Source organism: Lissotriton helveticus, chromosome 1_2, assembly GCF_964261635.1.
Source record: "Lissotriton helveticus chromosome 1_2, aLisHel1.1, whole genome shotgun sequence".
Lineage (NCBI taxonomy): Eukaryota > Metazoa > Chordata > Amphibia > Caudata > Salamandridae > Lissotriton > Lissotriton helveticus.
Genome location: NC_136058.1, coordinates 269,016,703 through 269,044,284, shown reverse-complemented (window position 1 = coordinate 269,044,284; position 27,582 = coordinate 269,016,703). Strand labels below are relative to the sequence as shown.

General features: G+C 46.0%; 1 protein-coding gene across 4 annotated transcripts in view; it reads left to right on the top strand.

The window, feature by feature from the left end:
- MAST2 (microtubule associated serine/threonine kinase 2) overlaps positions 1-27,582 on the top strand; it is a 1,587,681-nt gene that overhangs the window by 1,418,255 nt on the left and 141,844 nt on the right. For all 4 annotated transcript variants that reach the window (XM_078671709.1, XM_078671708.1, XM_078671710.1 and 1 more), the window contains one exon: positions 3,464-3,565. In XM_078671709.1, coding sequence (XP_078527835.1) covers positions 3,464-3,565 — 102 coding nt within the window. The remainder of the gene's footprint in view (positions 1-3,463; positions 3,566-27,582) is intronic.

Genomic DNA, 27,582 nt, shown 5'->3' with positions numbered 1-27,582 from the left:
TCATAAATCTGTGAATGTGTTTATTAGTGATGTTGCTCTAAATAACATTAATTCTTGGTCCACTTGTATTTCACTGCAGTGGCATAAACAAATATCTTGCTCATTCTCTATAAAATATATATACGTCGCACGGTCACTTTAAAAACAGGGTCACTCCTCATGGCGTCATGTGATCAAGGCCTCCTGCAGGCCGAAACGTGTCATGGCGGTAGTGCCGGGTGTCTGAATTATTAAAAACCTTGCACGAAGATTTGGGTCCGTATTCGTCTTTCCTGCTCAATTTGATTAATGTGACGACGTTCATCTGCACATATATATATATCACGAAGTAGAGGCCCATTACTGACAAAAGGTTGGTTTATTTCAGCTTAAAGCACCATTGCATACTTCCAATCACCTAACGTTTCGGCCTCCTGGCCTTGCTCACAGGTGGAAGTCGTGACACACTGAACGCCCTTGCGCTCCTGTGATGCTTTTCAGAGTTCTATAGAGTCACGTGGCTGGATGTTAAAATACAACTCCCATAGTGCACCACCAATAATATTAAAATATGTAAACTGGAAGTCCTCATAGTAATTAGTGTCGACATTCATAGTTCGTACCTTGAAAGCTGTGCACTTATGTTGGTGTGGAATGGCTCACTTTGAACAGCCAGGTGAGTATCAGCGCACATTGCTGCATTCTTTTTGAAAGTCTGAAAAAACTTCATTTTGCCAGCACGATCGAAAAATTAAAACATTCATTTCTGAATCCCTTCCAACACGCACACAGTTGATTTTGGGGCGAAATCAACTGTGTGCTTGTTGGAAGGGATTCAGAAATGAATGTTTTCACACCAACATAAGTGCACAGCTTTCAGGGTACGAACTATGAATGTCGAAACTAATTACTATGAGGACTGCCAGTTTACATATTTTAATATTAATGACGGTGCACTATGGGAGTTGTATTTTAACATCCAGCCATGTGACTCTAAAGAACTCTGAAAAGCATCACAGGAGCGCAAGGGCGTTCAGTGTGTCACGACTTCCACCTGTGAGCAAGGCCAGGAGGCCGAAACGTTAGGTGATTGGAAGTATGCAATGGTGCTTTAAGCTAAACCAACCTTTTGTCAGTAATGGGCCTCTACTTCGTTGCTATTTAATTGGATGGACTGCTCCATGCCCATGACTTTGAGGCTCCCCTTAAGGGTCGGAGGCTCCGGTAACTGGAGAAGCTGTGTTTTGCATATATAAACATATATATATTCATTAGAATTACACATTCCATGAAAAAAATCTATGTCCCATAATCTCAGATAAATACTAATTGATAATTTGATATCTCACCTATTCCAGACTAGCTGCAATATTTTGGGCATTTGTAATTCACCATCAAGTGGAAAAAAGTTGGAAAAAAGTAAGGCTTGCCCTGAAGCGTTCTCCTGAAATATGCCTGCAGTCTGTAGGATGAGTTTGAGTTTCTATAGAGGGCACGATGGCAACTAGATCACAATGGATGAATAGTAAGATCCTCGGCACTAGGATAAATTTGTTTTTTGCGTTATTATTCACATCATTAGTAATGTACAACCCTTGAACTTATTCTTTGCAATATGAGATGTGCAACAGGGTTTCTGCCCTGGTCTGGTTAGTGTAAAGCCATGCAGGATGACTCCTAAGGTTCCTGAAGTAAATTACGGACATGGTTACACAGATGTGGCCTGGAAGTTTGTTCAAGGGCTTCAGCGCCCAGATGAGGCTGCAGTATCCACTGCCCTGGGTCTGGACAGGAGGACCTGGTGAGCAGGAAGTAGTTGGAGATGCTTTTAAGCATCTAGCTGTGAGCAATTTTGTTCAGCAAGAGATGAGTGTGAGTGGTGTAACAGACAAGCGCCAGGATACCCTCCGGGTGACAGCTTGCGCTATAAAAGTATGCGATACATACATACATACATTCTTAAGTTCAGGAAGACGAATTTAGTTTGTTACTAACACATACTATGAGTCAGCCAAGAACCCACACCCCAAATTTCCCAGGAACAGAAATATATGGTTATTGTGTTGCAGACTACCACTTGGTGGACCAGACGAATTTTGGATACTCTGGAGTTTAATAATCTGATACTTGGGTAGAGTTGTTTAGAGGAAATTGGCATCCTACAGTGTTGAGTGAACCAGTGTGCACTCTAAGTCGGGTGAAGGGGCAATTGTAATGAGCTGACATATGTAGAAGAGTGCTCGAGCTTTCCTTCAAGGAGTGTCCTAGCACGCTCCGATTAATTGGGTTGGAACTAGAAAGTAAAGGAGGGTGCAGTACCGGATTTAACTCTGGCTGAGCAGACGACTTGGTATATTGCATTAAGATGGACCGTGATCTCATTTGGAGTTATGTTATGTTATGTTATTTATTGTTTTGTATAGCGCAACGGTTACTCAAAAAGAGTGTCCCGGCGCTTTAGGTAAAGGGAAGTAATGTAGGATAACACAACACAGTTTAAAAGAACATAAACAACCAACAGATAAAGAGAAGTCTGTCTATGTTTCTCATAAAGCGCTTAGTCACGTTACAGTTCATGTGAGGCCTGTATTGCAGTCCTGACACAATCAGGTTTTAGAGTAGAGGAGGAACATCCGAGAAAGGGGTGACCAATTGCAAAGCATCAAGATTCTTATCACTTAAATGTGGCCCTTGGTCCAATAGGTGCCTGGCTCACTCTTATTGGGTACATCTTCAACACACTATTTAACATGGCTGCAGTTGTTTTTGCTATGGGTATGGCAAGAAGGAGAGTAAAAGCTGTGGAACAACCCAGAAAGTGGAGTGGCTGGAGGAAAAAAATGTTCTGGTTGACCAGCTTCTCGAGAGCTCTGAGGAACAGGACCAGGAAACACCAGGGTGATGTTTCCTTGTATGCATATTCTGAGCCTTCCACACCACCTTGATCGCTGCTGGTTCATGGGTCAGAAAAGTAGAACAGAAGGCAGGCCAACACGCACGGAACAGTTGTGTATGCCTTTACCATGCAGAGAGATGTTTCCTGAGCAGGACGTCCATGATTTTCTATTTTCTGGGGTTTAAATTTGCTCTGCTCTTACTGTTGCTGTTCTGCGGTGTATCTTCCAACTAACAAAAAAGTTTTGTGTGGCCTCTGCTGCTTCGACTGAGAGGCAACTCCCTGTAATCGAACCGGCTTCAATGAAAATACCCTACTATGATCCAAAATCCGAATACTTCACTGTTCATTGGTAATAACATTGACTACCAGGCCAAGGGCCCTCTGCTTATCACCCTGCCCACCTTTGACTCCATCCTTGTATGCATTGCATGTGCAGGCTGCCGATGGACCCTGTATAACTTTGCATTTCTCCTCAAAGTAGGTGTATTGTAATACAGCGACAGCTGCCTATTGTATTTCCACTGCTTGTGTCTTCAATTGTTGGTGATAGTGTTGGAACATAAATGTAACCTTTCTTTCCCACAGGCCCACGAGCGCTCGGAGAGCTCGGAGGTGGCCTTCGTAACCGAGCTGGTGAAGAAGCTGATGATCATCATCGCACGGCCTGCCAGGTTGCTGGAGTGTCTGGTAAGTGAGGCGCATGAAAGAATAAAAACAGGGGTCATGTCAGTTGAATGCACTGGAGAGTCATGACCGTGAGTGGTCCTCAAAGAGGTGGATGGTCCACTTCTTGATAATAGATAAAAGCACACTTCCGTGGCAATAGAAGCCCTCTGGCCAACCCAGAGGGATGTAGATGATCGCATGTCAGTCCAGCTTGGGAGTGATTTAGGGTCTACGCTCTTACAGTATTGGCTAAACAGAACAGGCATTAGGTTCTAGGGTTGTGCATATGTGCTGTAACCCAGGATATTACTTTTTAAAACACCCCCCCGCCCCATACTCCTTTGAGTTTGCTTTTCACTAAAAAGATTCCCACTTCCGCTCTGGAGGCTTTGTTTATTGTACAAGTAGTTGAAAGGCCATATTAACTTGAGCTTGTGTGCATGTCCTCAGGGCTCTTTTGCTACTTGAGGCGCCTGTGTGCTTGTCCTTAGGGCTCTGTTGCTACTTGAGGCGCCTGTGTGCTTGTCCTCAGGGCTCTGTTGCTACTTGAGGCGCCTGTGTGCTTGTCCTCAGGGCTATGTTGCTACTTGAGGCACCTGTGTGCTTGTCCTTAGTGCTCTGTTGCTACTTGAGGCACCTGTGTGCTTGTCCTTAGTGCTCTGTTGCTACTTGAGGCACCTGTGTGCTTGTCCTTAGTGCTCTGTTGCTACTTGGGGCACCTGTGTGATTGTCCTTAGGGCTCTGTTGCGACGTAGGCACCTGTGTGTTTGTCCTTAGGGCTCTGTTGCTACTTGAGGCACCTGCGTGCTTGTCCTTAGGGCTCTGTTGCTACTTGAGGTGTCTGTGTGCTTGTCCTTAGGGCTCTGTTGCTACTTGAGGCGCCTGTGTGCTTGTCCTCAGGGTTCTGTTGGTACTTGAGGCGCCTGTGTGTTTGTCCTCAGGGCTCTGTTGCTACTTGAGGCACCTGTGTGCTTGTCCTTAGGGCTCTCTTGCTACTTGAGGCACCTGTGTGCTTGTCCTTAGTGCTCTGTTGCTTCTTGAGGCGCCTGTGTGCTTGTTTTTAGGGCTCTGTTGCTACTTGAGGCACCTGTGTGCTTGTCCCTAGGGCTCTGTTGCAACTTGGTTCGCCTGTGTGCTTGTCCTTAGTGCTCTGTGGTGACTTAGGCACCTGTGTGCTTGTCCTTAGTGCTCTGTTGCTACTTGAGGCACCTGTGTTCTTGTCCTTAGTGTTCTGTTGCTACTTAAGGCGCCTGTGTGCTTGTCCTTAGGGCTCTGTGGTGACTTAGGCACCTGTGTGCTTGTCCTTAGTGCTCTGTTGCTACTTATTTATTTTATTTATTTATTTTTTCAATTTGTAGGGCGCAACAGCTACCCAAAAAGGGTTTCCCGGCGCCTAGACACAGCTAGTTAGAAAGACAGGAGAAGGGTATTGGCTATTGAGAATTATTGTTCAAATATCCAGGTCTTGACATGCCTTCTAAATCTGGCATAATTTTCCTCCTTTCGGATGAAGAGAGGGAGTGTGTTCCAAAGGGAAGGTCCCAGATGGGCGAAAGATCTGCCACCTACTCTTGCCAGTTTGAATCTCGGCACACAGAAATTGGCCGCCGATTGCGACCGAAGGTTACGCTTGGGAGTGTAGGGGTGGGCTAGATCTAGAAGGTATTTAGGTGCCGAGCCCGCTTTAATTCTGAACATATAGTTCAGGGCTTTAAAGCAGATTCTGTTTTCAACCCTGAGCCAATGGAGTTCCCGGCGGTGGCACTTGAGGCACCTGTGTGCTTGTCCTTAGTGCTCTGTTGCTACTTAAGGCGCCTATGTGCTTGTCCTTAGTGCTCTGTTGCTACTTGAGGCACCTGTGTACTTGTCCCTAGGGCTCTGTTGCAACTTAGTTCGCCTGTGTGCTTGTCCTTAGGGCTCTGTGGCGACTTAGGCACCTGTGTGCTTGTCCTTAGTGCTCTGTTGCTACTTGAGGCACCTGTGTGCTTGTCCTTAGTGCTCTGTTGCTACTTGAGGCACCTGTGTACTTGTCCCTAGGGCTCTGTTGCAACTTAGTTCGCCTGTGTGCTTGTTCTTAGGGCTCTGTTGCTACTTGAGGCACCTGTGTGCTTGTCCGTAGGGCTCTGTTGCAACTTAGTTCGCCTGTGTGCTTGTCCTTACGGCTCTGTTGCTACTTGAGGCGCCTTTGTGCTTGTCCTTAGGGCTTTGTTGCTACTTGAGGCTCCTGTGTGCTTGTCCTTAGGGCTCTGTGGCGACGTAGGCACCTGTGTGCTTGTCCTTAGTTGCTACTTGAGGCACCTGTGTGCTTGTCCTTAGTGCTCTGTTGCTACTTGAGGCACCTGTGTACTTGTCCCTAGGGCTCTGTTGCAACTTGGTTCGCCTGTGTGCTTGTCCTTAGTGCTCTGTTGCTACTTGAGGCGCCTGTGTCCTTGTTCTTAGGGCTCTGTTGCTACTTGAGGCGCCTGTGTGCTTGTCCTTAGGACTCTGTTGCAACGTAGGCACCTGTGTACTTGTCCCTAGGGCTTTGTTGCAACTTAGTTCGCCTGTGTGCTTGTCCTTAGGGCTCTGTTGCTACTTGAGGCACCTGTGTGCTTGTCCGTAGGGCTCTGTTGCAACTTAGGAGCCTGTGTGTTTGTCCTTAGGGCTCTGTTGCTACTTGAGGCACCTGTGTGCTTGCCCTTAGGGCTCTGTTGCTACCTGAGGCACCTGTGTGCTTGTCCTTAGGGCTCTGTTGCAACTTAGGAGCCTGTGTGTTTGTCCTTAGGGCTCTGTTGCTACTTGAGGCACCTGTGTGCTTGCCCTTAGGGCTCTGTTGCTACCTGAGGCACATGTGTGCTTGTCCTTGGGGCTCTGTTGCAACTTAGGAGCCTGTGTGTTTGTCCTTAGGGCTCTGTTGCTACTTGAGGCACCTGTGTGCTTGCCCTTAGCGCTCTGTTGCAACCTAGGAGCCTGTGTGTTTGTCCTTAGGGCTCTGTTGCTACTTGAGGCACCTGTGTGCTTGCCCTTAGCGCTCTGTTGCTACCTGAGGCACATGTGTGCTTGTCCTTGGGGCTCTGTTGCAACTTAGGAGCCTGTGTGTTTGTCCTTAGGGCTCTGTTGCTACTTGAGGCACCTGTGTGCTTGCCCTTAGCGCTCTGTTGCAACCTAGGAGCCTGTGTGTTTGTCCTTAGTGCTCTGTTGCTAATTGAGGCGCCTGTGTGCTTGTCTTTAGGGCTCTGTTGCAACCTAGGAGCCTGTGTGCTTGTCCTTAGGGCTCTGTTGCTACTTGAGGCACCTTTGTGCTTGCCCTTAGCGCTCTGTTGCAACCTAGGAGCCTGTGTGCTTGTCCTTAGGGCTCTGTTGCTACTTGAGGCACCTTTGTGCTTGTCCTTAGTGCTCTGTTGCTAATTGAGGCGCCTGTGTGCTTGTCTTTAGGGCTCTGTTGCGAATTAGGCACCTGTGTACTTGTCCCTAGGGCTCTGTTGCTACTTGAGGCGCCTGTGTGCTTGTCCTTAGGGCTCTGTTGCGACGTAGGCACCTGTGTACTTGTCCCTAGGGCTCTGTTGCAACTTAGTTCGCCTGTGTGTTTGTCCTTAGGGCTCTGTTGCTACTTGAGGCACCTTTGTGCTTGTCCTTAGTGCTCTGTTGCTAATTGAGGCGCCTGTGTGCTTGTCTTTAGGGCTCTGTTGCGAATTAGGCACCTGTGTACTTGTCCCTAGGGCTCTGTTGCTACTTGAGGCGCCTGTGTGCTTGTCCTTAGGGCTCTGTTGCGACGTAGGCACCTGTGTACTTGTCCCTAGGGCTCTGTTGCAACTTAGTTCGCCTGTGTGTTTGTCCTTAGGGCTCTGTTGCTACTTGAGGCGCCTGTGTGCTTGTCCTTAGTGCTCTGTTGCTAATTGAGGCGCCTGTGTGCTTGTCCTTAGTGCTCTGTTGCTACTTGAGGCGCCTGTGTGCTTGTCCTTAGTGCTCTGTTGCTACTTGAGGCGCCTGTGTGCTTGTCCTTAGGGCTCTGTTGCTGCCAGTTGAATGCTCAGAATCCGCATGTTTGTAGGGTCCTGTATGAGCACGGATTTCAGGGTATGTGGGCAGTGATTGTGAAAGTATGTAACACCTGCTTTCCGTTTTGGTTTGGGTTGTGAAGAGATTTTGGGGGCTCATACCAGCTCCTGCTAGGTTCCCTTTAATTTCTTTGCACATATTTACATCTTTAAGTGATCATCTACTTGGGTGACAGCCTCATTAATGCAAGTATTTGAATGGACAAGGAGTCATTTTGTGACTTGATTCCATTAACAAGAAATATTGTGTTGGAGTCCTTCTGTGATCCACCATCTCATGGGATTGAACGTTTATTTCCACAAGAATTCTTCTGCATCACTGTAAAAAGTGGACACCCTAAGTAGATATTCCTGTTTCCCACCCAGTAACAACTGCAGTAACAACTGCTCCTGATGCATACTGATGCATACCGGGGCCATCTTGGTCCTTGTGTGGACCATCGGGAAGCCTCTCAATATAAGTTCACTATCACTACTGCTTCTTCCACCACTGATACTACAAGGGCAGCGTTGGTAGTTCCACTCAATTTATAGTGATCATGAAAGAATAAGAAACATATATTGACAATAAAGGCCTCAAGTGCACTTAAACATATTACTGCCAGAGTGTTTGCTATATTCCCAAAGCAATTGTTTTGCAGCACACTCCTACAGAAGCAAATAGAGCACTATCCCACACTCACATTGGATGGTGGCATGTTGGCTACTGATTCGTAATTGACAGCCTAAAACAGTCTTCAGTTCTGCATTCATTAAACTAACCTGCTCAAGTCCAATGGGTATCAAACAAAGACAATAATTCACATGGAACTCATTTGTAATGATTAGCAATAGTACAGCTCAGTAACTGCCAACATGAAATGTCACACAAAAGTCACAAAATATACCTGTGGAGTTTGTTATAAAGCAAACAAGATTTATTATCATATGATCTCAATTAGTCAACAGTGCACAGTGATCCCCGAGTGTGTCAAAACCATAACCAGCAGAAAGTGAGGTAGTGCATAAGTATTACAGGGTACATTGGTAGGGCAAACAACCATATCCTATCCTCTATTTTAGTACAATGAACGCTGTTCATACATCGCAGTGTCATATGAGAGCAGCGGTTTGTTCACTATAATAGTCAACAGAGCTTTGACCCTATGGAAGATGGGAGGGTCTCATCAGGACTAGAGATGGCCTCGGGGAACTTAAGACAAAACCTTGGTCCCGATAAAATGCATGCCACCACAGAGTGCTCCAAGGTAAAACTATTGAAATCCAATTGATATGCATTATTTTAAGTATAAGAATGTCACTAACACTGTTGTATGCAACAGTGGTTTAAATGGAATGCAGGTACTCACTATTTAGAGTATGTGTTTTGCTCCTGAAGAGTGCTGGTACTGTCTCATTAAATGTATTGCTATAGGGATGAGAAGTGTAGGTACTCTCCCTTTCGAATTAAAGAAGTGCAGGTACTCAGTCCTGGACAGTACCTGTCCATTTAAAGCACTGGTCCGCAGTCGCGAAAGGTAAAACTTGGTAACAACTTCTTTGTAGCACTACATTGCAGGGGCATCAACATGCTGGAGATGTTGGTCCAATGGCTCTGCTTCAACTTCCAAAGGATGGCTGTATGGCTCAGCAGTCATGCCCCTCACCTGCAGGTGCACGTTCTGTTTTTTTGCCGTCTGAAGTAAAGGCCCTGCCTCGACTTAACTGCACAGGAGTGCATCAACCTATTGTTCATGACTTGAACCTGGTTGAGTCACAGAATTACTGATCCTCTTCAGATGTTTCTAGCAAGATTAGAGGAAGCATCTCAAGGACTTAAACGTTATCATTACGACTGACGACCATGGCTTCGTATTTCAAATGGTTGAAGAAGAGTCTCAATTGAACCATTAGCTGCCATGGGCTGAGCTGCAAAGCGGCCTCTTCAGGTCTTACTGATGTGAATTCAACAGACATCCAACTTGTACAGTGCAGATCATATGTGTCGGAGGCCTGTGACTTCAGGTGATGACGAGAGAGATGGTGCTACCGTGGCCATTCCTTAGTGGTGTTGCACATGCTTTATTTGTTGCTAAAAGTTGAGCTGACCTTGTGAGCCATGGAATCCGTGTTCCTTAATGGACAGTAAATGAGATTAACCTTGACACAACCAGGTTTAAGCCTGTGGCAAAGATAGGTGCTTGCACTGCATCAATCCTTGGTGGTGACTTGTCTATTCACCTCTGTAAGGTCACACAAAGCCTGCGTTCAGACAGCAGGAGGAAGCCATCTGTCACCTTCTATAATTTGTCAAGCACATTAACTCATCTATCTCATTTTGTTCAACACCCTGCTTGCATAAATTAGCATGCTGATCGATTTTGCACCCCTGCTGCTTGTTCACCCTGACTTCTGAAAGATACCTGCCACTGCCAGATGGAAAGTTTTGGCCAATTTCCACATTCCGCTAATTCCTTAACTTTTTTATCCAGTGCACTCAGTCACTCAGCACAGTCAATAGAGTACAAAAAAGTATAGCCTTAACTCTGCCAGTGGGGAACAGTATGAGACATTCAATTTCTGAGACCTACATTTTCGGTGTGGCATAGAGACAGCTTTGTTAGCCATCTCATGTGACAAAAGAAATCCCTAAATATAATGCATACATATATACATAGATATGTGGTTTTGGAAGAAGAGGCTTCTTCATTTATTGTTCTGTTCAACTGCCATTCACATTTTGCTTCCTCGCCACAGTGTATACCATGGTTCAATCAATCGGCACACTTCAGCCCGTGGCTCTCTTGATATGTGAGTGATAGCATTTTTCCTGATCATTTGTGCACATATATCTAAAAATAACTTTACTTCAGTGCCAGGGCTGGTGGCCAAATACTTTATCATGCCAGTTAATTTTTACTTTACATTCTTTCTTTTTCCTTTCATTATTTCAGCCTCAGGACTTGGGGAAGAACTTCCCCAGCACCAGAGGCTGTGTTTTTTGCTCTGGAAATGGCGATTGGCGTGCGCTGTGCTCTGACATCATTTCTGTGAAACCTAATGAGTCGATTGACTCATTTGACTTTCACTGCATCGATGCTTTTGGGGCATATCTTAGCCGCCTGAGCATCAATGCCGGTGGGAGGGATATCATTGGAAAGGGGAGACACTTCCCTTTATAATGGTACCTTTCTCTAGTGAATCCCTGCTTGGGGATTGCCTCAGGAGGGAATCTGGCCTAGCCCCCGCCTACCCAAATAACCCCCAACAGTATTTCCGCGCCTCTCCCACCCCCGGTCAGGGGCAGATGGGAGGTGTTTTGCTTCATGAATCCTTTTCTGGATTCACATAGTCTTCATTATTCCTCCGTCTAGTGGTTGGGTTCGAAGTTGCCTCTGTGGTTTCTTTTTCTCCCTTTTGGGCGTCATCGACCATCATTTGGTGCTAGATCCATCCCTTGTGTGATGTCAGTCGCTGCCCCGGAAGTTACTGTTTGTCATAGCCATCTTCAGACTCTTTTTTTTTTGCCGTTGGGTCTGGAAGCAAAGGGAAACACTCAGACGTTTTGGATGGAATCCCCTGAAAAAATCAAGGAGTTTGAGAGAAAAAAACGCTTTTCATTGATTGGGAAGACACCGGAGAAAGAGAAAAAACCTCCGGACACCTTTCCTCGTCAGGGGATCCCGACCGAGCAACGACACAATTGGATCAAAATAAGGCAAGGTAGGGGCCATGAAATATACCCCTTTCAAAGTTTATCCAAATTGCCACCACAAGTTTGCACATCGCAATCCACACGTCGTTTGTAAGCACTTCCTACCAAGGGATCACAAGGATAGGGTCTGCGAGGCCTGCATGGTTTTCGTGTCGAAGACTCTCAAGGCCCGTCGCAAGCAGAGGGAGGACCGTTACACAGCCATGCTCCAAAGTCCGAACAATCGACATCGCTAAGGGACTTGGGCTTCTCAAGCCACGAGGATGACCAGGGGGTGGCCGCAGAATCAATACACGGGGTTGGATGTCGAGTTCCTTGAAGGGGATGCCAAGAGGAGGCGTACCACGAAAAAGACGACAATGGATGTAGAGAGCAAAACAGACCAGGTAAATAACCCTCACCCGTCGGATACCAAGGGCCCTGAAAATAAGGCTAAAAAAGCAGCCCCGGCGTCGAAAAAAACGACAACCGTGGGTCAGCCACGGATCCCACCTCCGCTATACTGAAGAGGGAAGATCGACGAAGACAGGTGCCGAATGAGAGGCCGCAAAGGGAAAAACCACACCTTCGAAGGCAGAATCCACCACACCCAAGAAGAGAATCTCCCCGACTTGAGACGCTGAAAGGGCCCTCGTAGCGGAGAAAAAGAAAAGATGCCTGGTGGCAGAAATGGCGGCACTCCTTCAATGAAAAAAAAGAGTTTGACGAGGCACTGAAGAAATTCAGAATCCCGGCTACCGCAGAGGAGGAGGAGGATACCCACGAAACTCCAGCAACCCCAAAACCTCACAAACAGGACATCGAAGAAAAACTTGATGCTCCAGAAGAGGAGGATGCCACGGGAACTTTCGAGGAAGAACACAATAACCTCGACACAGAAAGCTCAGAAGAAGAGGTCCGTAGCTATCCCTCGAAGACATCAACCACCAGACAACATAGCCTTCTACAACAGTCTCATCAAGAGAGCAGCTGATAACCTTCAGGGCCCCCTTAGAGGAGGAGGAGAAAGGAGACTCTTGCTTCCTCCTAGAAACATAGCACCATCCACCAAGGAGCCTCAATACTTTCCAATGCTGCCAAGCATTTTAGACCAAGCAAGTAGGCTTTCAAGGAGCCTGCCTCAGCAAAGGGGGTAGCCCCAAGGGTTGAGAAAAAAATACAAACCCTCCACAAAGGACCTTAAATACATCCAGGGGAACACAGTGACAGACTCCATCATTGTCACCCTAGCAAAAAGGAGGAGCTATGCTCACTCCTCCACCGGCCCCACCTCCAGAGAGATAAAGTAAAAGAATGGACATGGTGGGGAGAAAGAGGCAGCAACGCAATGGCGCATTTCTAACTCTGATGCCCTCCTCAATAGGTATGGCCACCAACAATGGGACGATATTGAAGTACTGATGAACAAGCTCTCAGAAGAGGATAAAAAAAGAGCAAAAACCATCATACAGGAGGGAAGAAACATAGCGAACACCTGCCTGAAATCCGCTCCTGACGCAGTGAATACAGCCAGCAAACAAATGTGCACAGGCAGAACTTGACTCTGAATTTCAGGCTTCAAACAAGAAGTCCAAACATCCATAATTAGCAAAGCCCTCACAGGAGACGCCCTGTTTGGAAGCGAGGTAGAAGATGCCCTACAACAAATAAAGGACAATGAGACAGCCAGGTCCATGGGAACCCTGCAACATAGGGAAACCTTCAAAAGAGGAGGTTTTGACCTCCGAAGACCAATGGGAAGGGGAGGCGGGGGAAGGGGGGGGGTCTTCTCAACAGGTCATAACAATATCAAACACAAGGCAGCGGACAGCAATCAAACCAGCAGTCTGGATACCAAGCCTGGCAGCAGCAACCAAGGCTGTCCTTTCATGGCAGAGGAAGAGCCTTGGGACAGCCCTCAAGAAGGGAGGAGAAAACTCAAAGCGATTTGCCCACAAGGAAAGACCCCCACCCAATGTGAGGCAGAATAGCGTACCACCTACTTCTATGGTAAAACATCACCACAGACAGTTGGATTTTAAATGTGGTGCGCCATGGCTATTGTATAGAACTAACTAACAAACCTCCACCAAATCCACCAAGGAACAAGAGGTTCCAAAGAACACAACTCTTACAATTAAAGCAGGAAATAAAGGAACTCCTACAAAGACAAGTAATATAGAGGGTACCAAAGAGGGAACACAACAAAGGAAACTACTCACCTTACTTTTTGGTACCACAGCAAGATCTCACGCCAAGACCTATCTTAGATCTCAGATTCCTGAACAAATTAATTTGCACGCAGAATTTCAAGATGTCAACACTACAGGAAGAAATCCCACAGCTACAAAAAGGGGGTTTCATGGCAACAATAGATCTAAAGGACGCCTATCTGCACATCCCCATGACTCAAACACACAAGAGATACCTCAGGTTCACCTACGAGGACACTCGCTACCAATTCAAGGTCTTTCCATTTGGAATAATATCAGCACACAGAATCTTCACAAAGTGCCTAGCAGAGATAGCAGCATCCTTAAGAAGGAGTTTGCTCCTTCCGCTATCCACAACAGCACCCTTAAGAGCCTCTCTGAACGCTGCCGCAAGACTCATTACTGGCTCAAGAAAACATTCGCATATTTCCCCAGACTTAAAGTCCCTAAAATGGCTGCCTTTTGAAGCCAGAATACAACTAAAAATTGCAGTTATGACACACGCGGCCGTGCACCACAATGCACCCAACTACCTCGCTCAAAAGTTGTCTATATCAGGAGGTTCGAGATCCAATAGAAGCTCAAAAAATCTTCTCCTGAAACCCCACAGATTCCGGAAAGAGAAAACTTATAAGCGCTCCTTCTCAGGAATGGCACCCAGGATATGGAATGCGCTCCCTCCTGAAACCAGGCGTATCTCCTCCACTGCACTCTTCAAGAAAGAGGTGAAATCCATCCTTCTGGCCAAGATCCCCTGAACTTCATAGGTGCTGGATCAGAGTCTCTGCATTGCCTTGTGTCAATGCTCACCTTGTCCTTTGGCACTATACCTCTACCTGATGGAGACACTACTGCGCTACTTTCTTACTACCGACCAATATATGATACACGCTGGGTCACTGATTCACCCTCTCGATGCCCCCACTCAGTGCTCTCTCTATACTAAAACACTGGTATAAGCCTTCCTTTCACCCAAGGTGTATCTGAACACCTCTGTAGGGGGATCAATGTCTTGTGCCGTCTTATATGACTTGTTTACCGTACTGTATATTGATATGTTTTATGTATGTTTTTATTTTTCTCTCATGTTAGTGACTACCACATTGCTCCCATTACCTCTGTTCATTCCTACTGCCCCTACCCTTTCATTGTGAAGCGCTCTGATATCTGTAAGGATCTTGTTCGCGCTATATAAAACTTTGAATAAGGAGAGAAATCCATGTCTATCCCTACCTAGACAACTGGCTGGTCAAGGAAAATTAAAAACAAAGATGTTACACACACGATTATCAGGTGATCACAACGCTGCAAGAATTGGGTTTTTCAATAAACCACAAAAAGTCATCAACAAAACCGGAGCAAAAATAAAACCTTACTAGGAGCAAGATTAAACTCCAAGGTTGCATGGGCATACCTGACCCAAAGGAGAATACAAGTTATCAAACAGAAAACTCGCCTCTACCAGAAGGGTCAGTCTCTGACAGAGGATTGTCATGAGTCTCATGGGCATGATAGCATCATGCATTCCACTCATCAACCATGCTTGTCTCCACATACACCCTCTACAGGAGTGGCTATCCAACAGTCGGTCACGCACTACAGGAAGTTGGGAGGACCTTGTGGTTGTAACAGAAAAGGTACAGACAGAGATGCAATGGTGGGCATCCAAGAACATAACACTAGGCAGACCTTTCAAACAGGAGGGCACTCAGTATTGATCCAGACGGACAATACCACAACAATGTTTTACTTCAACAAACACGGAGGAACAAAATTATTTACCCTAAGCAAACTAGCTCAGGAAATAAGGATATTGGCCAGTTCAAGGACAATCAGCCCACAGACCATTCACCTGCCAGGAAAGGACAACACTAAAGCGGATCAACTCAGTAGACCGAACAGCAGCTCGCACAGATGGGAGATAAAGCAAAGGAGCCTGCAACAAGTCTTCAGCCTCTGGGGGACACCAGAATTAGGCCTATTCGTAACAATGGAGAACAAAAAATGCCAATTCTACGCCTCTGGGTCTCAACACCACCTATCAAAAGGGAATGCCCTGTTGCTAATCTAGTCAGGGACATTTGCATACACCTTTCCTCCGATTCCTCTGCTACACAAGGTACTGGAAAAGCCAGACAACCAGAAACAAATCTAATACTCATAGCCCCTCAATGGGCAAGACAAACCTGGTACTTGAGTCTACTTGAACTGTCCAGGGTACAGAGGTTCAAATTCAAGGCAGAGAATAATCTTCTCACAATGCAAAGAGGTCAAGTTTTATCACCCAGAACCAGCGACTCTCGGCCTAGCAACCTGGCGCCTGAATCCATAGAGTGTGGACATTTAAACTTACAGCAAAGAACAATGGTGATACTAAAGGAGGCAACAAAACAAACCACAAGACAATGCTACGCAGCTAAATGGAAACGGTACACCATATGGTGTACAGTAAACAATACCCTAAATTCAATTTCCAAACAGGAAACAGTGCTCATATATCTTACACAATTGCTTAAAAGCAAAGTAAACTACTCAAGGCTCAAGGTGCACCTGGCATCAATTGTAACCTACACCAGGGGAGATTCATGTAAAAGGTTCTTCACAGTCATCTAAAGATTCCTGGAAGAGTTCAAAAGGATCGCACCCCCAAGGAAGACTTCAGTTCCAACGTGGAGCTTAAACACAGATCTAACACAACTAATGACAGAACCAGTCAGGCCCATGCATAAAGCAGACCTCCGATACATCACTATAAAGACTACCTTCTTAATAGCTATAACATATCTATGAAAAGTAAGTGAACTACAGGCATTAACAATTGAGCAACCATACATGCAAATCCACAAGGGCAAGGTTATCCGAAGGACAACCCCTCAATTCCTACCTAAGGTAGTAAGCAAATTCCACATGAACCAAAGCATACAGCTTTCAGTCTTCTTCAAAAACCCACATACACGACTAGAAAAAAGCCTTCATACCCTGGACGTAAGAAGGGCTTTACTATACTGTCTGGAGGAGACAAACCAATTCCTAAAGAGAATTAATTGTTCGTCTTTCATCATCAAGTCCAGCAAAGTAGCACCCCTGACAGAGGGGACAACTGTACATTTGAAGTATGCAATGCCTCAGCAGGAAAAACTCTAAACTCACTGCCCAAAGTCCACTCAACAAGGAAGAAAAGAGGCAACCCTGGCCTTCATGGCCAATGTGCCAATAGACACTGTGTGCAACAGCACCATGAGCTTCTCCACACACCTTCACCAAACATTACTGTGTGGATATACAGATGACTAAGGGAAGCTCAAGTGGGGAAAAAGGTACTTCAACACTTCATCTTACCACAACCACCCCGAGGAGGGGGAAACCGCGACATAATCTAATGAACAGCATGTGAATCCAGAAAAGGATTCATGCTGCAAGACAAAATGGTTACTTACCAGTAGGAGTAGTTTTGCAGCTGGCAGAGTTTTCTTGATTCACATGCGACCCCCCCACCTCCCCTCTGAGGAGGAATGCACACAGGTGGGGAAAGAAGATCACGTAAATAAAGAACCAACAACTAAAGACAACAAGATTTAAGACATACCCTATTTTACCAAGTAAGGGAAAGGTGGATGAAACAATCCAAAGATGTCTACCACGCACATGAACTTCCGGGGCGCCATCTTACATCACACAAGGGATAGACCTAGCACCAAATAGTGTCGATGACTCCCCAAAGGAAGAAAAAAAGGACAATTCCGGACCCAACTAGTAGATGGTGGAATAATGCACAGCATGGGAGTCCAGAAAACTCTTTAAGCTGTAAAACTACTCCTACTGGTAAGTAACCATTTTGTTTTCTTCCAATCTGCCCTTGGCGGGTGGCAGAAAGCCCACTAGGCCACCAGGCATTGCAATTGGAGGGGGAGTGCCCCACCCCCTCCACCAGCAATGACCTAGTGCACCCTTCTCAACAGGCCCAAACGTCTTTCTGGCCCCCTCCCAAGTGCAGATTGGAAGTTCTTACCTCCAGTCTTCCTGGGTGGAGGTAGAAAGCCCACTAGAAACTAAAACACTTTTTTTGTGGCAAAATATGTTGGGGCAGTCTACCTAGGCATTGGGCCTGACCTTGACCCTTAAATTACCTGCAACAGGAGGAGCAGAAAGCCCACTAGACTCCACAGACATCCTTTTATTGGTACTAGGTGTGGGGGTGGCCTGCCCACCCGCCCACACTTCGGGCTTAGCTTCCAATTTCAATATTACCCCAATAGTCTTTCTGCCCCCTAAAGCATCTCCATCGTTTTGGCACGAAGGGAAGCATTGTTTTTGGAGGCTTTTTTTTTAATACAGTTGGATAGCAGAGTTGGGCTAAATCCTAATATCGTCCTACTTCTATGCTGAATGGCTGCGCATTTCAGGCTTATGTCAGGTCTCACCTGGGGATACCCACCAAAAACGGGCATTTCTGAAAATTAAACAACTGGAGCAGTTCAAGATGGTGTGCCTTATGTGTATCCCATAACATTTTCTTACACACAATGCCCTGCAGATGTCAAACGTTGAGTAAAATTGCACATTTTCCTTGCATTTCTGTGGCATAAAATTCTGGGATCCACAAAATGTTACTCCACCTCTGTGGCTGGGTCTAGTGTCCATTATACAAAAGGCCATAAAACACAATGTGGAGAAATCACCAGTAGATGTAGCTCCAGTGTTTGGACCTGGACTTGGCGGCCACCCAGGGAATGCTACCAAACCTTTACATTTCTAAAAACTAGACATCTGAGGGATTCCAGAGAGGCCTAAAAGCGTACATTTTTCTTAGATTTCTGTGATGTAAACTTCCGGGATCAGCAGCAATCCACAAAATGTCTCCCACACACAGCATTCCCCCCACTTGTCCTGATAAAAATGCTATCCCACTTGTGTGACTTGGTCTAGTGCCTCACAAGCACAAATCAAACCAAGGCCAATGAAAGTTGTAACTTCCATTGACCTTGGTTTGGTGCTTACGTGTCACGTGCACTAGACCCAGCCACAGAGGTGGAGGAACATTTTGTGGATCCCAGAATTTTATGCCACATAAATGCAAGGAAAATGTGCAATCAGGAAAGCAGCCTTAATTTGAAGTCATCATGGTGGGAATTGATGTGGAATTGGCAGTGTTTCCTTTGGGCCGGTGGTCTCCGGTGCTCATCAGTGGCACTTAATTGGTTTCCTGTGCTCGGCACCGGCACCTAGGACAGTCTGCCACATGGTGATGCTGCCCATATAATTTAGAGATAAGCAGAATAATGGTTGTTTATGAATACAATATACATTAAAAATTGCTAATACCTATATCTCCAGCCATTCCTTTAGCTTTGGGGACCTGGAATAATCTGAACTGTCGCGCTTGCAGGCGAGAGAGATGGTTAGTAGTTGTTTTGGCAGAGATTTCAGGGGCGATGGGTAGTGCAAGCTGCAGTGGCCTCCTGGACAGGGCCCGGGCACTTATTATTTTACAAATTAAGCACCTGGAAATGGAAACATGTCACAACAACCTTGGGAGACCAGACCTGCCACCTGACCACTATTTCCTTTTTAAGTCGAAGCCTACCAGACAACACAGCTGTCTGATTTGCACAGACCTCTTGGGGACATTATGAAAGCTTCCCTGGGAATGCATTCCGTCTATTGCTTACCGTTGGCTTTGTGTTTTGTAACTCATTTGCTTGCTTTTTTTTTGCTGGCTTTTTTTGTATTAGACTGTCTAGTATGTATTTGATCGCCTGTGGAGCATAGCCTGTTTACTGTTTTCTTCCACTAAAATTTGTTTTCTTTAAACTGGCCTTTAAATTTTGTTCTCATCTTGTCATTTGCTGTACATTCAAGGACAGAGGTCAAATTTTGGAGTCTGTCTTGTGAGGGAGCTTAGTGTTTACTATTCTTTCTCTGACTTCAAAGTGAGAGTATTTGTGCAACAATCATGCTGGATACTGGGGGTGTGATGGAGGAAAGCAGTTCATGATCTTTTTATTAGCTCACAACTATATATAAATGTCTGTAAATGAACTGTGCAAATATATCAGAATTAGATGAGCACGAATCAAGTGCTTTTTTTGTAATTCTGAAGGGCTGTGAAAAGACATTTCAATATTATTTTTAAAAAACAGTAAACTAGGTGATGAACACATTATTGTTTGTGTGCTGTATAGTTTTATCTGTAAAACTAAATGCCTGTGGAAATGTAATGATCATTTCAACTGAAAATGTCTTACCTATAATGGTAGTGCACTACCACACCCTCTACGACACTCTACTCCACTCTATGCCACAACACTCTGTGATGCTGCTCCAATCTGAGTTCCTCCTCTCAACACCCCTCGACGCTACTCTACGATACTCCATGCCACTCTGCTACACACTCCTCTACACTTTACGTCACTCCATTCCACACTGTGTCACTCCATTCCACTCCACGCCACTCCACTCCACTATATGCCGCGATCTTCACCGGCACTAACTTTTGGCCACACTGAACAGCAGCCACTCTGTGTGCAACATGGCTAACACATTGGCAACGCCATTAGCTCTTCATATGCAAGTCTATTGGCTTTGTCAATGCTTGTATTTGACCTCTTCGCCTTTATTCACAGGTCCTTTATTTCCATAATAAAATTCACAAGCACAACTACAGCGCTTCACCCACGAGGCATGTGCAATACAAGTTCACTCAGCCACAAGTGCCGAAAGTTAATGAAGACTCAACTATAAACAATTGCTGTGGCTATTTTCACAGCTTCCCAGTCTCCTCAAAGCCTGATTCTCCAGCCCTTCTCCGATGTGTTCTTTACCGCGCAGTGTGTTATAACACAGTGTAAAGAAAGTAACTTTCTCACACGGCTGATTGCATGCAAATTGGTCTCGTGCTGCGTCGCCGGGGGTGCACTCGAGCTAATCTCGGCTCTCTGGCATGATGGCCCTCCATGGGGAGTGATCTCCGACTCCCCCCGCGTGTCCTGTGAATTTTCATCTTTCATCTGCGAAGAGCCTTCGAGATGCAATTAGGGTGATGTGGGGGGCGCCATCAGCCTCAGCATCTGCAGCGACTGAACTGAAGTACACAATCCGGGCGTCAGTCAGACCACTTAACACGTCTCACTCAGTGTTTCGAGTCTTTGCTTTTGTACATCCTTCTAAAGAGAGGGCGTCATATTGACAGTATTGCATCTTGCAGCGCCTTTACGGCAGCAGTGGTGCTTTACAAACTATCAAAAGAGATGAAGGAAATGAAATTAACTTTTTAGGAATGTGTGAAAGTTGTATTCTTGACTCAATCTGTAATGTGAGCTGTGATCCCAATGCAGTGATTGCAGCCATAAGGAGGCGCACTCTATCCAGTCCCAAAAAACCTCACTGAATACGTGCACACCTGATTTAATGACACGTTGACACCTGGTATATTGTACTAAGGCCCCGAAGTCTGAGCCTGCATCCCAGCTCGCTCTCAAGCCTTCCTGTTTACACCTGGCTTTTAAAGGGATGGAGTGCTTTGCCAAGGACCCAGCATCTTCTGCTGCCAGTCAGTGCCGCCTCCTGAAGCCCACGCGCTGCCCCCACCTGTGTATGGAACAGCTGTTGCCTTTGCTTGCGAGTGGCTGATCTGTTGGACCCTCCTATAGGGTTGGTCGGAGCCTCTGTTGGAACAGTCACAAGAGCTCCAGACCTTTGAGGAAGAGACCTGGTGCCAGCTATTCAAACCCCTTGGAGGGTGGTGCGCCGGCTCTGAGAGTGGGTGCCTGCGTTTGCAATCTGTGCATCAGAGGAAGGTGACTGTGGCAGTGATTGGCCAGCTGTGTTTCTTCCGACCTATCCAGGCACTGATTTCGGTTTTGCCATCTCGTCGCATTATAAGTGTTGGGGATTTCTCAGCAAATACACATTATATGGGCGCAAACCTTATCTTGGCAGTGTCATGTTCCAAATTGCACCTTTGAGGCCTCTGTCCACTCTACTACCCTGGGATCACACGCGCCTTCACAAGCATCATTAGTCCTCCACTGTGAGTGAAGCAGCTGTTCCGTGTTGGCTCCCATGCGTCTGTACTGCAAGGCACGGTTCCACTGTGGAGTAGACTGTTCTGAGGGCTTCACTGTTCCAAGCTCTGATCAAAGACTCCAGAGTATGCATGAGCCCCCAAACAGCCCGACCATCTGGAACCGGCTAAATTAAATGAGGAGATTGCTAAGTTCTGTTTATATGGTAACCAAGCAGGTGGACCGTTTCCGAACCCCCCCGAGATGATAGAGTGTCCCTTGTGCCCCAGTCCATTTGTGTTTTTGTCAGCAGTCACTGTCCCGGTCCCTAACGACTGGGTTAGTCTGGTGTGCACTGGGAGGCAGGGAGATGTAGCACACCTTAGTGCTTCTCCATGTTGTACTAGTCCTGACATGATCCTATTGAGGTGCAATCTCCAAATGGAGAAAAAGTGCAAACCTTCTCGAAGCTACCTAGCTGTCTCTGAGAGTAGTTTGGTAGCAGACGAGTAAGGTATGCGTTTGTCCTTCAACTCCTAATCCCCACCTGCAGTGGAATGGACGTGGTAGTCACTAATCGAAGATTGACCAGGCTTACCTCTTCCCTTTTGATCCCTATACTTAAGAGAGAGCCTTTCATCTACTTCAGTTGCAATATATATTTATCAAGAATATAGATAAGTAAGTGAACTAATTGAAAGCCGGATCAATGTTCTCAAAGTATCATTCAGTCATCTCCTTCAACCGCTTTCCATGCCGATGTCTGCAACCTCAGTCGGACAGGAAAAGTCCACATCATCATTTCAAGTTTTCAAGTCCAGTTCGTTTGACTTCATTAGCCATAGGTCATCTGGAGACAGATCAAGTTACAGTTGACAAGAGCCTCTGATCCCCCTGCAAGGAATTCTCCTGGGCAACATAAATGTGTGCCTCCATGGCTGTCCAGGGAGCTCAGAGCTCTGTTCAGCGTTGTCCCAGTAGCTAAGCTGTCTTAAGCACTTCAAAGCCACAGCAATGTTCCAATATGTGTTCTGCAAAGGCCACTAACATGGCCAGGATGTGGGTTGGGTCTTTGTGCACTTTCAGGGCTCAAGATCCATAATTTACAACGATAATCTGTTGGTGGTGTGCAAGGAAATCGCATTGCTTCCGCTCTATTCCTGCCAATCCTCCCCTGCCCGCTATTTGTCAAACAGTTGTTATGAATAACTTATTGACAGTAATCCAAAGGATCAGAGAAGGGTAATAATCGTCCTTCAGGAGTGACTGTCATGTATGTATGTATTGGTACTTGTGTAGCAGGAGCCAGGCTGGGAAGTATCAGAGCTTTAAATTCATCACAGAGCTGACAGATGACTGATTTGAAAGGCACTCATTAGGAAGGAACAATACATTCAAATTTACAGCGTCTGTTTTGACTAAAAAAGTACTTAAGTCAAAATAATGTATTTGGATTATAACATGATTGCCCCTTGTCGGTTTATATCTGTCTGCATAATTTTAGTTTACTAGTCTGTTTGATTTATTGAGCCATCCAGTGTTTAGCATAGTAAATCAGCATAGGCGAGTTTTGGTGAAAATTGTGACAATTATTTTGATTTAGTTGATCATTTTGCCACAAATTATTGTGGTGCGGGCAGATATGAATAGCCACGCCTCGTATTTGTATTTGGGGCTAATATTACTCCCTTCTCTCAAGTTGATGAGCATCTCTGCTTTGTTGCTGAAACATGTTATGAGTCTGTCAACACAGAAGCCAACAGCTGTGGTCTGTACATCATGTCTGGTCTTTTCTGTGCTGCAAGGTAAAGATGGGTATTTGGGGGGAATCCTGCGCATCCTAGTTGGCAGTGATAGGCCCATATAGAAATTTGAAAAAGATGCACATTGAGGCTGCTACAGTTGTACTCCCTACACTATGGAGTTTAAAATTCGCATTGTCTGCTTTGGCCCAAAACTAGGAGAAAATGATTGTGCATTGAAAGGCCCAGACTAGCATGTGAGGCTATGCAGCATGCAGGACCTCCAGGTGTTTCCTCTTTACGCTGTGCACATAAGATATGTTATTGTCTGATGGGAAGAGATCTCTCTTTCTAGAGGCTGGAGTTCTCCGGAAGTACTGATGAGGTCTAGGAAGTGACCCCCTTTAGTGTTCTGTGATAGGCTCGCTGGTCCTCTGTGACCCCAAAACTGCCCGAGATGATATCAGGACTGCCAGAGCCTGAAAAACGTACTCTCAGGCTTTGAAACCCCTAAAACTTCACTTAAAATAACACAGATAGTTTTTTCACCATAGTTACATTGCCGTGTTTCTTAGTTTACTGGGTTTTGAGGAAACTCTACTACACCCCAGAGGGTGTCAGAGTGCTTTATAGACAATACTGACCAGACATAGTAAAGTCATACAGAAAAAGGATACGAGTGGAGTATCTACATTTGTAGACCAGTTGAGGCATGCAAAAATACAATTATAGAGGGTGACACAGTTTAAATAGGCAGGGTGACAGGCAGCCTAAAATGAAGAACTGGTGTCGGCTTCCCCGCTCCTCTCAACCCTGCAGATAGTGCCCATCAACCTCCGGCTGTCTCTTCCTGCCATCTTGATGTTCCGCGAGCCAGTGTAAGGGGATGGAGGGGCCAGTGTCCACATAACACTTGTGTCTCCCACCCCCATGCAACTAGCACCAAGCAGGACTCGCATGTTAGGTCAAGAGGTAGTACAGTGTGGTTCTGCATTGCTTTCTCATACATGAGCACCAATAAGGACATAAGAACAGTGATACCGGAGTGCTGACGTAGTTCATCATCACTAATGCTGGGACAGTGATATGGGCGTGTTTCACTGGGACACAAGCGTAATGACACTAGAACACACAGCAGTACCGTCACATGACGAAAGGAACAAATGGGGGTGGGGTCGCACACTACTCACACACCGGCAGTGTCGCCCCTAAGGACTCTGGTTGACATGACGAAAGGACTGGCGGAACAAGATATTAGCCTACGGACATGTGGGTACTGACCGGGCTCTAACACAAAGGGGAAACATCTATTACAACGCAGGCATTAAATCGTAGTGCCTTTACAACACAGTCACTACCATGACTGCGACATTTCCACGAGTTCCATTACAACGCAAGTCATTACGACGACTTGCTTTAGGGAGTGCGATGTTGTACTGTCATTGGATTTTAAGTCCAAAAGCTTCCCTACTGATATACCGAATGGAGTTGGAATAGTAATTTAAACTATTCAAAAGTCCAACGCTTCCCTAAAGCAAGTTGTTGTATAATGACTTGTGTTGTAATGGAACTCCTGGTAACAACACAGTTGTGGTATTGACTGCGTTGTTAAGTGACATTGGAATGGTGATGGGGCACATACATTGATGCTGCAATACCAGGACACTAACACATGTGTGCTGAATGGAGGGACACAACACTATGGTACTGACGGGTGATTTCTCACTTTGGTCACTGACATTGGGATAAGGACTCTGTGATAGGAACACAGCATTGGGTACTGATATGTGGGCACGAACATGGGTACTGGCACTGTAACGCTGCCAAGGTTAATGCCATAGTGACACTGCTTGGGAGCCCAGACCCTATGACATGAGGACACTGACATTGGGCTGCTGCCATTAGCACATGGACTGTGACTTAAAAGAACGGACATGGGCACATTGACACTAAGATACAGACACTGGGTAACTACAGAAACAAGGACATACACTTTAAAATTGAAACAGTTGCAGGGGAAACAAACAGGGATGCTGACACCTGTGCCATAACACTGACATGGGTACATTGACCCAGGAACACTGGCTGATCCAAAAATATTAAAACACTAATACACTGATGCATGGGTACCGGAACTGATGTAGGATGCTACAGCACATGGATACTAACACTCGGAAATGACACAACACTGGGCACCAGCATGGTGGCTCTGATTCTTCATCACTGGACTAGATCACCAAAACGGACACATGGAACCTACCAAGGGAGACGCATGTATGGGCACCAACACTTACACATGAGTACTGATGGGGTGGGGGGCATCGACACAGGGATACTGTCACTTGAGCAACTGACATAGAACGACTCATATGGATGTATTGGTGCAGGAATATACGGTTATCATTGGTTCAGGAATATAAGGTTCTCATTGGTACAGGAATATAAGGTTCTCATTGGTACAGGATTATAAGGTTCTCATTGGTTCAGGAATATAAGGTTCTCATTGGTACAGGAATATAAGGTTCTCATTGGTACAGAAATATAAGGTTGACAGTGTATGTTAGAATGTGCAATGAGAAATCCATTGTTGCCACTCGCATATAGTCCCAGATACTGCAAGGCACTGACACTGGGAAAGTTAAAGTTACATGAAATAGTGATATTGGGACAATTATAGACGTTGAGATCAGCATAATGGCACAGGGACACAACTTGGCAAAGGGGCACATGGACCTGAAGACATTGGCACTTTTGCAGGGACATTGGCATTTGGACATTGATGTGTGGACACTAATACATGGCCATTGTGACTATCACCGAATGTGGAAGGCACTGCGAGCCTGACGTTGGGCAGTGGGGGAAAGGCACACAGGATCACAGAGGTCAATGAAAGTTACAGAAGTCACTGACTGGCACTGGGACATAATGACATAAAGACACTCATGCATGCACATAAAAACTATGCATGTGAAGCTGAACAGTAGACTATGGACAATTGGACAATGGACATTCGTCTATGGTCACAAGCAAACAATATTGTTCTTTAACCCCTTCGGCGCTCATGACATGGTCAGCTCGTCATGGGCGTAACCTGCGCTACGCGGATGACGAGCTGACCTTGTCACGTAACGCGGGATTTTAAAAATTGCAGCGCGCAGCGGGAAAACCGCTAGCGCGCATGCGGTTAACAGTCCTTAGCACCGGGAGGGCATAATATTGGCAACTATTGCTCATCAGCAGTTCTTCTTAATCCTTGAGAAGGTAAGGCAGCCTATCCGCTTGCAAACACAATGACTCATCGGCATTGCCCCAAATAGCCAAACCTTGCTTCAGCCAATGTGAGTTCCCAGTATGCACTTTTTTCTGTTGCAAGTCTCATGATGAAAATTAAGGCTAGGACCCCAAAAACTAGTGCTGCTGCCTGCCACTTCCAACCCCCTGTACTAATTAAGCTCTAGGCCCGGGGCTCTCGAACGACGCCTGCTGGGCTATTTCTAGTTCCCTTTGACTAATGGAAGTTGGGCATACTGGCACACTCACTACCCGAGCTGTGCCCATGTTCCACCAATAACCTATGCCTCCCTTGTCTCTTATTTGTTGGATGTTCCATTGAGGTTTCACTGCAGGCGCCAGAAACAGTCAACGCAGTGTGCTGACTGACAGCGGACCATGTTTTTATGTGCCGTAAGTCCCTGTATTCAAAACTCTGCCAATGTGCTTAGAACTGCCTTTAAACCCCATTCAGGTATTAATGCATGTTTGTATTAAAATGTGCCTAGAAATGCCACATTTACCACACATTTGCCCACTGGTGCCTTAAGAATACACAGCCCTTTATATAGTTACGTTTAAACCCTATTAAGGTTTCATCAATTTTATGGGGTGCTTTCAAATTACCAATTGACACACATTTCCTAAAAAAATACCAATGTTTTTTTGTTCTCACTGTGCTTCGAATCGGACCACTTATCACTTTTAATAAGGAATAACTGTCATGATAAGCTACTTAAAAAATATACTGCCAAATGTGGCGCGTCCTTTAACTTCTCACTGTATTGTGTTCTTAAAAAAACATAATGCCATCGGGAGGCACCTCCCTGTTCACCCCGAGACCCCTTTTATGCTCTAGTTATACTTTGGTGTCAGGCCCCCCTAGAGATAACCCCCTGTCGACGGGCCTGGTCCAGCTGCGCGTGCGTCACTTCCTGTCTGAGCAGAGAGCGCTGGTCCTCGTGCGGAGCGCGCGAGCGCAGGTGGACGCGGCCGGCCCTCCGCCGCGTGACTAATGAACCCCAAGGAGCACGCTGACAGCTCTGTAAATGAACTGGCGGCCCCCCAAAGAACAGGGAGGAAAAGACTTCAGGCGCCAT